The 13,121-nt window shown below is 39.3% G+C and overlaps 2 protein-coding genes across 2 annotated transcripts in view; one reads left to right on the top strand and one right to left on the bottom strand.

Moving 5' to 3' along the window:
* Positions 1 to 495: 495 nt before the first annotated feature.
* On the bottom strand, positions 496 to 6,426 carry PDE12 (phosphodiesterase 12). The gene is made up of 3 exons (XM_045807407.2): positions 5,018 to 6,426; positions 3,592 to 3,670; positions 496 to 3,112 (listed from the first exon to the last, which is right to left on the bottom strand). The coding sequence occupies exons 1-3, from the start codon at positions 6,323 to 6,325 to the stop codon at positions 2,670 to 2,672; spliced, it is 1,830 nt and encodes a 609-aa protein (XP_045663363.1). The 5' UTR covers positions 6,326 to 6,426; the 3' UTR covers positions 496 to 2,669.
* Positions 6,427 to 6,684: 258 nt separating this feature from the next.
* The window catches only part of DNAH12 (dynein axonemal heavy chain 12), a 191,437-nt gene continuing 185,000 nt past the window's right edge, over positions 6,685 to 13,121 (top strand). The window contains exon 1 of the mRNA XM_045807406.2: positions 6,685 to 6,869. The gene's annotated coding sequence lies outside the window, so the exon portion shown is untranslated. The remainder of the gene's footprint in view (positions 6,870 to 13,121) is intronic.

Here is a 13,121-nt window from a genome sequence, read left to right on the forward strand (position 1 = left end):
ATTTTCATTAATAAGGATTTTAGTTTTCCCTCAAACCAGGTTGTAGGGGACCTCTGCCTTTATTCCACAGTTGGAGAACAGGAGATATAATGGTGCCAACTTCCTCGAGGAAGAGCTTCCTACAACGGTGTTCTGTGGACCCCCTCCCTTGTGCTGTGCTCAGGCACACGTCCAGACTGCACCACCATGCCACATTCTGGTATCGGGCTTTAGTTCTCTCAGAAGAGTCACCACCCAGTGAAATACTTGGAAATCTGAAACTGATTTTGGTATTCAGAATTTTAAAGATCACATTATAGCCAGAAATGATTTTTTTGCTATTATGAACTACTAGTGTGTAAGTCTGCAGTGGCAACTCTGCAAGAGTTCATTAACGGGACAGTGTTCTATAATTTTCTTAGTCTTTTATAATAAACAACATAAAATTTTGGAATGTTAATGTCTACAGCAAGAACTTGTGACATCATAAAATGGGTTCACCATAGAAAGAGGTGCTATACTTTTCATACTTTATTAAATGTACTAAAAAATCCAAATGTAATAGAAAAATTCAATCACAAAGATGGCTTTAAGCAAATAAACATTTCTGAATAACACTTTATTCTAACTCATGAATACAAGGTAATTTTGGTATCCTATTTATACAAGTTTCTCAGTGTTCCCTATCCTTGGACTCCAGTCATACAAATATGTCTGTATACTGCAGATCTGACCAGAGTATACGGCACTTCACCATAATATTCTACGGTCCACTATTCTGAAATGCCGGTATAACCTGATCACACACTGAGTAAATATCAAATTTAAAGATCAGGATGTGGAATGTCTGATAAGTGATTAGTTCTTCCAACCAGAGTTCAATCTAGCTAGCCATGGTGTTAATACAGAATCTGAATGTTTTCCTCATGGGCATTAGTGAGCATGTCATGTTACAATTTCTTCTTTCAAAATGATTCTCAACTTTTTGTTTAGAAACTTTGTTTTCTCTCAAGTTGAGGGTCCTGTCAACGTGTCTGAAAGCAGACCAGAAACACATTTTAGGAAGAAAAGATATGTATTTTGCAAAAGAATCAGATTCTGGCTTTAATATATTCAGGTATTTGTAAACTGATGTTAACATGCTCTCAAAAACGTTATTTAGGAAGGCACAATTTGGTAGCATCAACTTTTTATAGCTTTTTCTAAACAAGATCTCAAGAAACTGCCACTTCAATTTTCCCCTTCCAGTATTTTAAGTGCTTCAAGGTTCAAACTGAACTGTAAGTAAAATTCATTCTGAAACTTACTAAGAGTTAATAATACATTAGTGAGCAGACTATGAACATACAGCCTACTTTTATCAAGAGAAAAGTTCTTATGGTATTGGGTTTAGAGATTAGTAACGAATTTGGGACAAAAGCTCTCATGACTGTGGAAAATTAGAATTCTTGAAGAGAGTGGGCTTTTAATAACTAAGCTAAAGAAACTAAGTGCAGAAATATGAGATAACATTATGGCTATCCCCAACATTAAAAAGTTAACAGCTAAAGCATTACAAATAAGGTATAGTAATTACTGAGAAGAACTCAGTTACCACTCTAGGCTAGAAACTAATCACTAAAACTGTAATTTCTAATTTTAAAAAGTTTGGTTTCATATTTAAAATTTTTACAGTATATAAATTATATATACAATGTTTTCCTATAACTCAAACTATAATGCTCAAGTCTATAAAAAGAACAGTTTATTTCAGAACTGCTCAAAAGCCCCTCTACTCCCCTTTATATTTATAAAAACCAACAATTTCAAACAAACTTTCAGCACAGAAATGCTCAGTGGTTCACCCAAAACGTCAAGCCCATATCAGCAGGCAGTTTCTCACAATCTATTACGCTGCATTCTGTAATATCATACGGTCAAAGACTCTATTGATTTACAAACATTTTTCATGGGCAAGAAATAATTAAAGAAAACGGGATCAAGTTGAATATGTTGTTATTCACTTTGAATATTATGTTGTGCTTGCATCCTAAAAGTTCAAATGAGCTGCAGTAATAAGAATATAAATGTCCATTTGTACCATATACTAAAAAGTAAAATCCTAAAAATAGAATGGTAATACCTTATGTTAATTGAAAAATTAAAGATGAGAAGCAATAACAATTGGTGATGGCATATTTTAATCTTCTGTTAAAGCTCTGAAGTTGTACTAAATTGCTAGCCAAACTGAGGTCGAGGTAGACTCTAATGTTACTCCTTTCATGTGTCCGACTTGGCCGCTCACTTTAACCTGTATGCGTTTTTCCCTACTTATATAAACATGATTCAATCTGAAATGTGTTATGATAGAAAAATTAAAGGATCATTTAAAAAAAAATTTTTTTTTTTTTACAAAATTCTTAATTCCTAGCTAAAAAAAAAGGTACTTATAAAAATGTACATAATAATTCAATGTTCTTCCTGGGAGTCATAAATATATTTGTTTTTCCTTCAACCATAGGAAAAAAAGAAAAGTGGAGAAACTGCAAATATTATGAACAGTTGTGTAATGAAGACACTGGAACGTAACTAGTAGAGTAACAACATTTTGCCTTTGTATCTGTCTAGTTTTCCTCTTTGAAGGTTACACATAAGCTTTGATTCATATGAAATTTCCTACCAAAGCAGACTTAAATTCATTAAACACAAGTCTATTTCCATTTTAAATCACATACAAGTGCTATGTGATCAGAGGGATGGGAAACACTAGGTAAGGCCTGGTGGGTGGTAACTTCTTCATGACTAGGTAATGGAATCACCTGTTCAACCTCTAGAGCATTTAAGTCAATGAAAATGTAATCCAGACATCCGTGAAAGCCACCAACGTAATTTGTGTAAGCGGGTTCACCACAAGCACTTTTCAGTTTGAAGAAGTGGGTAAGCGACATGTTGCACCGTTCTTCTTCCCCATTGGAAGCCCAGTCTTCATGATCCTCTGGGATGCTGCCGTTGACCACAAAATGATACATTCCCGTTGATGGGGTACTATTAAAGTCTCCACAAAATACAACCGGTATGCCAGGATACAGGTCACACGAGACATGTCTAATGTGAGCCAACGCTACTGCCATTTGAATGAGACGAATGTACCCACCTGTGAATATAAAAAACAATGTAAGTACTTTTAAAAGTTGCCTTTAAGAAGAAAAAAAGGGTGACATTCAAAATATACATTTGGAGGAGGGGAACTGGATGAAGGTGACCTAGAGGTAAAAAAGAAACATCCAGTTATGAGATACATAAGTACTATGGATGTAAGGTACAACATAATGACCACACTTAACAATGATATGTGGTATATTTAAAAGCTGCTTGAAGAGTAGGTCCTAAAAGTTCTCATCACAACAAAAAAAATTTTTCCTGATCTATGAGGTGATGGATGTTAACTAAACTTATTATGGCAATCATTTTGCAATATACGTAAGTCACTGTGCTGTACACTTTAAACCTACATGAAGCTGATTATGACAATTATAGCTCAATAAAACTGAAAGAAATAAAGATGTGTGAAGACCAGCATTACTGGCCTTAGTTACCATGTTCACATCACTTGTGAAAACCACTAAAACCTACCTTTTGGGTGCCAGTAGAGATGGGTATTAGCAACACAGATTCTTTTAGAAGAGTCCTTTGTAGACTGAAGAACAGAAACCTAAAATAAACAAAGGGCCAAGAGTTCAGTTGCTGTCAATCTCCTGAATTTTTTTTTTTAATCCAAGACTATATGATGAACTGACATTTCATAACCTTCCCTGACTGAAAAGTATGATTGCAATTATGAAATTTAACTTTTGCTACAAGTTTCAGGATACACATGAAAAGGATTCGGTATAACATGTCTTAACAGTCCAACATATACAGGGAGCAAGAAAAGAATATATTTTCGAGAACAACGTTAAGGTTGTTGTTTTTAAGTGAGTAAAGGCAGGCTTCGGAGTCAGGCCCACCTAGATAGACTACCCACTCTCACCATTTATAGCAGTGTGACCTGGAGAGAGACACTTGTTTCCTAAGTCAGCCTGGTCACTGGTTAAAGACACTATCGGGGCGCCTGGGTGGCTCAGTCGTTAAGCATCTGCCTTCGGCTCGGGATACGATTCCGAGCCCGGCATCGGACCCCCTGCTCTGCTGGGAGCCTGCTTCTTCCTCTCCCACTCCCCCTGCTTGTGTTCCCTCTCTCGCTGTCTATAAATAAATAAAATCTTAAAAAAAAACCACACTATCGTCCACCTCAAGGGGGACTATTGTATGGATTCAAGGGAATGAGCTTACACAGAAGTGCATGAAACACACTGGGTGCTTTACACACACACACAAAAAAGAAGGTAGCTACTCCAAAATCTTACTATGAACAAAACCAGTTACCTAAAAACTCTGGACAAATACACAAATAACATGTTTTTAAAACCTGAAGCAGCTTAACACCCTGCCCCATGATGATGTAATATATAAGTAGCTGGGTAAGAATCCTGGCTCCACACTTGTGTGAACTTGGATAAGTAAACGTGACTATTTCCCCATTTATAAAATGGGAAGAATAACATCTGTAAAAATAGCAGGATTACTACGACCAAAATTAAAATATTAATATTTGTGGAATACTTCATTAAACATGCTAGACACTTAAGGACTTTATTTCAAGTTTTTATTTAAATGCCAGTTAACATAGGAATAGAATTTAGTGATTAAATTTTAAGTGCTTTAAAATATGTCAGAACAGTGCTTGGCAAGTAGCAAGAAAATATTAATTACTATATCCTTGTATTCAGCATGTATCTTTCCCACTAGATTGCAAGCACTACGAAAGTCCGTTTGTCTTGTTCAAACGTGCCTGGCACACTGAAGGTGCTCAATAGTAAGTATTTGCTCAATGCATGAATGAAAGCTAACCTTTGTGCTGAAGATACAAGAGCAAACGCCCTTCAGTAAAATATGAAAAAAATCTTCCAGGGCCCTAAAAATCGACGAGTATGTAAAGACAATGGCAGAGGTACTTTACCTGGAGGACGGAAGATCTCTGGAGCACCCTCTCCTGCGCAGACGGGTACACAACTAGTTTCTCCAGCAGTTCTTTATGAAGTGGGTCTGACTCCAGGGCTTCATGGAAAGAAATGTCATGCTGGCTAAGGAGAGTGAATTTGGCCTTTCGGTAGAAAGTAGCCAAGCCTTCGTGCTGCTTGATTCTAAACACGCCCTCCAAACCAAAGGCCTCGAGGGCCGGCACTAAGCTGTCTGTAAACACGCTGCGATCAACCTCTTGCAAACAGATGAGGTCAGCGTTGTAGCCCGTGAGCTCCTTCTGGATAAGGTTCTGGCGGTAGTCGAGTTCCAGAGCATAAGGCGCACAGTATGGGTACAGGACACTCCTCGAAAACTCAGTCTGGGCGTACGTGTCGGCCAGGAGGTTGTAAGAGACCGTGCGGATCAGAGAGTCGTCCGTCACCTTCTTGGTGTAGAGATGCCGGTGGTCAAAGGTGCAGGTGCCAGGCCCAGCCTCCACGGGACACACACTTTCCAATTCCCGGCTTGGCCCGAAGCGCTGCCCATTGCCTGGGGTGCAATGAAGCTTGAGTCGGAGACCGATGTCGGCATTGGATGGCGTGTAGACGCGCTCGTTCACACCCGTCTCCGTCCAACTAGGAGAGGGTGAAGAGGGAGGCAATGACGAGGGGCCCCCGCCCTCAGGCTCTGCCGCTCCGGGTTTGGCTTCCTTGTACCAGCGGAAGACGGAGCCGGCGGGATCCCCAAATTCGAGGCTGAGCTTGGGGCACACCGGGAAACCGGCCATGATGTAGCGTGGCAACTGCAGCTCGGTGAAGGCGGGCGGGTTGCGCTCCACCTTGTACTTGACGTCGCCGATCTGCAGCACCGCACCGTCCTGCCAGGCGTCCACGTTGAGCACGTCTTCAGCCACTGCCTCCTCCCGGTAGTACAGCTTCACCACGGGCTCGCAGGCCGCCGCCGGCTCGGGCCCAGGCCCCGCACAGGCCCCGCTGCCACTTGCATTTGGCCGGTTCTTCCTGCTCTTCTTGGCGGCGGCCGCCTTAGCGTGGCCTTTGAGGGCATTGGTTGCTATCCGGCTCAGGGCCCGACCCAGCGGCTCGCTTTGGTCGCGCTGCATGTTCTTGTGGCTGCCGTCGGCCAGCGCGAACGACAGGCTTAGCTTAGGTTCCGAGGGCACACAACGCACTACAGCGCGCTCCATAGCGCCCGCCGCTGTCTCAGTCGCCGCCTCGGCCCGAGTGTGCCGCCCCACCGCCGTGCGGACCCCACGAAGCGCGGCGCGGCAACCTGGGAGCCTCCACATGAACCTGGTGGCCCAGCGGCCGCCAAGCCTCAGATGAAGATTGAGAAGCTCCAGCAGCCGGCTCCGGGATCCATTCAGTCCCGCAACTTCCGGCTGGAGAGGCGAGGGCACCAGGTATTTCCGCTCCGCACTTTCGCCAAGTCGGTTTATATGCTCCCTTTTTTCCGTAGCCACGCCTATCTATAGTCCCTCCCAACTTAATCTTTATCTTCAAATCGAGGCATAAAGAGGGGAAAATAAAGAAACTATAGAGGTGCCTGAGGGAAATATTGGACTCCATGTTTTTGTCGAAAGTGCAGTTTTAGGGCTGAAGGAAACGTGCGCCAAGCCGGAAGTCGTTGGGGCGTTGTCATGGGTTCCGCTTCCCTCAGGGAAGCAGGTGCTTTTTCTGGATTCTAGTCTCCTGCCTTGTCCTCCAGCTCCGTGAGGCTTAGCTGCGCGAGGGCGTGGAGAACTCTACCGGGATTGCCCGCCTGGCTCCGGCGGTGGAAAGCGTTGCCCAGTTCCTCTCTACAGCATTCTCATTGCCGCTCGCCTTTCTGAGGTGTGGGTGTATTCGCATCAGGTGGGGCCAGCGTAGACGCAGGGAGCTGTCTTTGTGGTAGTTAATAACAACGAAAGTTACACAAGAATTACCATTTAGGGAGAGATGACTATGCTAAAAACGTCATTTATGGTTACGAGGTCCAGAGTGATTTGAGTTTCCTGCTCAGGGTCACACAGACATTACTGAATGAATGGCTGGAGACAGAATAGCCAGTAAGAGAAAATGAGAAGTGTAGCCTTCACTGAAAACCACATAAAGAAAGTATTTCAAGTGATTTTGTGTTGAATATAATTCATATTCGGTGATTAACTGAAAAAAAAAAAACCTTGCAGATTTGAAAGAGCAAATTGAGAAGTCACTTCTGTTCACAAATGATCTAATTGTATCCACTTTTCTTTATCCTACAACTAGAATTCTTACTGACTGGGCATCAAATAAGCCATACCTTCCCCTCTGGCTTACCATGAAGAAAACAGGCTTTTGAACTGTGTTCTAAAAGCAGGATAGATTTTGCAATTATTTGAAAATTCTATTCCTATCCTGCCCTCCTCCCACCCATCAAATATTTGATAAGCTGACTGGGTACTGATAGTATATATGCACTTCGAGGCTATGGTATGGGTATAAAAGTCATTACTTTGTATCAACTAATATAAAGAAGAAAGAAAATAAATCTTGGTAGTCTAGTTGATAGTACCCCTTTTAACAAATATGAGTTTTGAAATGGCATTTTTCTTATCCACAGCATTTTCGTACATGCGACTTTGCAGAACTCAATTTTAAATCAGCCTATATAAAGAGAGATAGAAGCCCTACTAGAAAATGTGAGTTTCCTTCAAGCAAACTATGTAATTTAACAATTAGCAGTCTTAATCCTAGTTTTGAGACAGATGCCTTTAAGTGTCATACTTCTCTTAGTTTTTTTATATGTATATTTTAATTTTTTTGAAAGAGTAAAACACCCATAGTGAAGAAAGGTAATCTTTCCACCACTGACACCTGTGCATACACAAACAGTATGTATTATGAATACATACCTTCCTCGTACTTCTTTACACAATTAGGAATATGGTATACCCATGGTTCAGTACCTTCCTCTTTCTGAAATATGACTTCAGCTACCTCCATTTTGACCTCAAACTTTCTAATTGATTAAGTTCTTCCTTCCAGCTTATCTCTTTACACAGGCAAAAGACCCTGCAGGTAGTGCTCTTGTGATGGGAACCAAAACTACCCCCTCAAGCACTAACTATTGCCCTGAGGCAGCAAGACCCCACCCCTAGACAATGATCCATCTGGCCTTTACTGTCCACCTGCATGTACCCACTGACCTTTGTCGTACATTTGTCTTATGTAAACCTACCGTCTTTGAGGTCACTGGTGTTGTCTTCAGTGAAATCAATCCCTTTCTTGTCTCACCACCACTCATCTCTCTGCCTTTGGCATTTGTCTGGGGTAAGTGGTCAAACCTGGTCTGTTTGGGACTCCCAGAGCCACCTACTCTTGCACTCCTGTGCCCCACCTACATTTTCACTGTCTTTTGTTAATTCTTTCAAGAGAAAAGTGAATGAAAGTGTCACAACTTCCCATAGAAAATTTGATTTGAACTCCAGATTTGAGAATAATACATAATAAATGGTATGTTTGAAGATCTATTTTTATGAAGCTAAATTATAGCATAATTATATACATAAATTATATACATTATATAATTAAAATTTGAGGTGGGAAGACTGAACAAATACTACACTTTCTTTGATACCAAAAGGGGAAGCAGCTAATAAAAATCATTTTATTCCTCCATTCTCAGTCCATACCAAGAAACACAACCTAACTTTCACTAATCAAAGTAGTCTTGCAGATATAAGATTAGCTTGTGAAGACTAGTTTCTTGTGATTACCTTCACCTTGGTTAATAACATTGGTAGCTAACAAGAGATTACTAATATACCTTTATCTTTTTTTACTTAAGGTCAACATGATACTGTAGTTTTGATTGATAGCAAAATTTTAAGTAGTACCTGGTAATATTCAGGGTAATCTGCTACTTCCTTATATATATAAATTTGATAATTTTCATTTGCTTTTTTTAAACTATTTTATTTATTTGACAGAGAGAGAGAGAGAGAGAGAGAGCCAGCGAGAGAGGGAACACAAGCAGGGGGAGTAGGAGAGGAAGAAGCAGGCTCCCAGCGGAGCAGGGAGCCTGATGCCTGGGATCAAGCCCTGAGCCAAAGGCAGACGGTTAATGGCTGAGCCACCCAGGTGCCCCTTCATTTGCTTTTCATTTAGGGACCAATCTCTTTGTTTCTTTAAAATTTGTAAATTTTTTTCCAGTTTTATTGAGATATTTACATATTGTAGTAGTCCAATGTGTACAACGATGATGATGACATATATATGTATAAAATTACCACAAAAGTTTAGTTAACATCCATCACTTCACATAGTTATATTTTTTCTGTGATGAGAACTTTTTTTTTTTTTTTAAAGATTTTACCCATTTCTTCGACAGAGATAGAGACAGCCAGCGAGAGAGGAACACAAGCAGGGGGAGTGGGAGAGGAAGAAGCAGGCTCATAGCAGAGGAGCCTGATGTGGGGCTCGATCCCGCAGCACCGGGATCACGCCCTGAGCCGAAGGCAGATGCCCAACCGCTGTGCCACCCAGGCGCCCCTGTGATGAGAACTTTTAAGATCTACTTTTTCAGCAACTATCAAATGTATAATTTGTATGGTCACTATAGTCACCATGATGTACCTTATATCCCCAGAATTTCATCTTATAATTGGAAGTTTTTACGTTTTTGACCATCTTCACCCATTCCCTTCATTCCCCTGCCCTCCATCCTCCCCGTCTCTGACAACCACCAATCTGCTCAGTTTTTTTTCTTTAGATTCTACATATAAGTGAGATCATACAGTATTTGTCTTTGTATGACTTATTTAACTTAGCATAATGACCTCAATGTCGTTGTCACAGGTAGCATGATTTCCTTTCTTATGGCTGAATAATATACCAATATCTTTATCTGTCTTTCTCTCTATATCACATTTTGCTTATCCATTTATCCTTCAATAGACACATACACTTAGGTTGTTTCCATGTGTTGGCTCTTGTAAATAATGCTGCAGTGAACATGGGGATGCAGATAGTGATTCTGTTTCTTTTAGATACATACCCAGAAGTGGAATTGCTGGATCATATGGTAGTTCTATTTCTAATTTTTTGAGGAATCTCAGTACTGTTTTCTGTAGTGGCTGTACCAGTTTATATTCCCACCAGAAGTGCTGTTTCTTTTATTTTAAAATTTATTGTGATTTATAATGGTTATATTATTATGTATACTTATACTATATATCATAGTATAAATAATATATGATATAGCTATATCATTTAATATAAGGTATAATTAATGTTAATTTAATAGCAATAAAAAACTAGTTAGAAGATAAGAAATTCAAATCAAAGAACCTATATAAAACCTACCACAATTTAACTTCATAAAGAACTCTTATGCATATGGACTCATTTCTTTTCCCTGCCCTCCCATATTTAATTTTGAAATGAACAATACATAGTATAAAGCGTAGTAAGTCTCATAAGTTCTCTGAGCATCTTCCACATTTAATAAGTAGAAGAAATTTTTGTATAGTATTAGAGAATCACATTTTAGTTTCATATCCATAAGTGCTTTTAAATAATCAAAATAAATTCTGCTCTCATAGATAATATTTCTAACCCTTAGACTAAGAAATAAGAGCTTTTAAGGGTAGATTTTAAGCTGTAAATTATATGTTTAGATAGCTAACTTTTTCTTTCAAAGCAAAAGATTTATTAAAATCCCAGCTGGCACTTTTGTAGAAATTGACAAACTGATCCTAAAATTTGTATGGAAATGCAAAGGACCTAAAAGAGTCAAAATCACTACTTTCTATAAAAGAACAAAGTTGGGCACCTGGGTGGCTCAGTCGGTAAAGCATCTGCCTTCAGCTGAGGTCATGATTCTGGAGTCCCAGGATCGAGCCCCACATTAGGGTCCCTGCTCATCAGGGAGTCGACTTCTCACCACACTCGACTTCTCTGTCTCTCAAATAAATAAATAAATAAATAAATAAATAAATAAATAAATAAATAAAATCTTAAAAAAAAAAGTCTCTTATGGCTTGAAAAAAAAAGAACAAAGTTGGAGGACTGACACTGCCCAATTTTAAAACTGTAACTTTCTTACTAAAGTTGCAGTAATCAAGACTGTGTGGTATTGGTATAACGATAAACATATGGATCAATGGAACAGAATTGAGTGTCCAGAAATAAACCCTTACACTATGGTCAATTGATTTTCAACAAAGATCCCAAGGCAATTCAGTGGGGGAAAGGACAACTTTTTCAAGACATTATACTGGAACAAATACATATATGTATATACAAAAAAAAAATGAACTTGGATCTGTAACTCTCACCAAATATAGAAATTTACTGTAAATAGACCGTAGATCTAAATATAAAACAGAAAACTAGAAGAAAACATAGGAGAAAATCTTCATGACTTTTCATAGATAATAGCCTCAAAAGCATGACCCATAAAAAATATCTTAAGTTTGATTTTATAAAAATTGAAGACTTTTGGGGGCACTTGGGTGGTTCAGTCGTTTAAGCAACTGACTGACTCTTGATTTCAGCTCAGGTTGTGATCCTAGGGTCCTGGGATTGAGCCCCACATTGGGCTCTTTGCTCAGCAGGGAGTCTGCTGGAGATTTTCTCTCTCCCTCTCTCTCTGTCCCTCCTTTCACTCCCCCCCTCAAATAAATAAATAAATCTTAAAAAAATTGAAGACTTTTGCTCTTCAAAAGGCACCATTAAGAAAATGAAAAGATAAGTTGTATACCAAGAGAATGTGTTTGCAAATTATTTGAAAGGACTTGTATCCAGAATATAAAGAACTCTTAACAACTGACAAAAAGTTAAATAATCCAACTTAAAAATGGATGAAAGATTGAATAAACATTTCATCAAAACAAGGTATGTTAGTGGATAATGAGCACATGAAAATGCTGAAGGATAGGTGGAAAGCAGGCAGGGACAACACCCCCCCCTCCCGGCCCTAAGAGGAAACCACCCTTAAAAAGATTTTACAGCACCCTAAAAGGAACCCTCCACCCTTTCCTATGTGATAGGTAGGAAAAACAAAAACCTGATTCAATGACAGGCCCAGGGAGGGTTAATCAGATTAAAATAGCTGGCTAACAAGCCCATGAAAAACCCCTAAACTTAGAAACTCCCGTGGCAACACTCTTGGGTTCCTTCTCTCTTTGGAAGCTTTGTGCTATCACTCAATAACCTTTGCTTCACTATCACTCAATAAACCTTGCTTTGTTGCCTACCACTCTATCTGGTCTACCTCTTCATTCTTCAAAGTGGTGTGACCAAGAACTGCGGGCACCAACAGAGAAAAATATCCTGTAACAAAAAGGTGTTCAACATCATTAGTATTTAGGGAAATGCAAGTTAAAAACACAATGAGATACCACTATATGCCCACTATAATGGCTGTAATAAAAAAGATGGACAATACCAAGTGTTGGCAAGGACATGGAGAAATTGGAACCCTTACACATTGCATGTAGGAATAGAAAATCTTTCAGCCACTTTGGTAAACAGGTTGACAGTTTCTTAAAACATAGACTTACCCATTCAACCCAGTAATTTACTCTAGGTCTCTATTGATGAAAAATGAAAATGTATGTTCATCCTAACATCTGTACATGAATGTTCATGTCAGGATTATTCATAATAGCCCATTCTGGAAGCAATCCAAGCATCCATCAACTGGTGAATGGATAAACCAAATGTGATATGCCCATAAAATGGAAGACTATTCAGCAATAAAAATGAACTTCTGTTACATATTGCTCATGGGTGGACCTCAAACATGTTTTCATTAAGTGGAAGAAGCCAAACACAAAATACTACATACTTTTTTATTCCATTTATATGAAATTTTCAGAAATTTCATTCAGAAATAGAGGACAAAAGCAAATCAGTGGTTGCCTGGGCTGGAGGTGGGAGTGGGGATTTACTGCACATGAGCCCAAGGGAACTCTTTACAGTGATTGAAAAGTTTTAGATCTGGATCTTGGTAATGGTTGTGTAATTCTCTACACTTGCTAAAAAAATCATTGAATTATATACTTTAAAATGGTAAATTTTATAGTATGTAAATTATACCTACATAAAGCTGTTAAAACT

Source organism: Ursus americanus, chromosome 14 (assembly GCF_024610735.1).
Source record: "Ursus americanus isolate L20-20 chromosome 14, mUrsAme1.1.p, whole genome shotgun sequence".
Classification (NCBI taxonomy): Eukaryota; Metazoa; Chordata; class Mammalia; order Carnivora; family Ursidae; genus Ursus; species Ursus americanus.

What these genes read in the sequence shown, in the direction of transcription:
- PDE12 (XM_045807407.2), bottom strand. Translation starts at nt 6,325, where the DNA reads ATGTGGAGGCTCCCAGGTTGCCGCGCCGCGCTTCGTGGGGTCCGCACG. An exon ending in AGAGATCTTCCGTCCTCCAG is followed by an intron (nt 3,671 to 5,017) that starts GTAAAGTACCTC and finishes TGTTTATTTTAG; the next exon opens with GTTTCTGTTCTTCAGTCTAC. An exon ending in TCTCTACTGGCACCCAAAAG is followed by an intron (nt 3,113 to 3,591) that starts GTAGGTTTTAGT and finishes TTATATTCACAG; the next exon opens with GTGGGTACATTCGTCTCATT.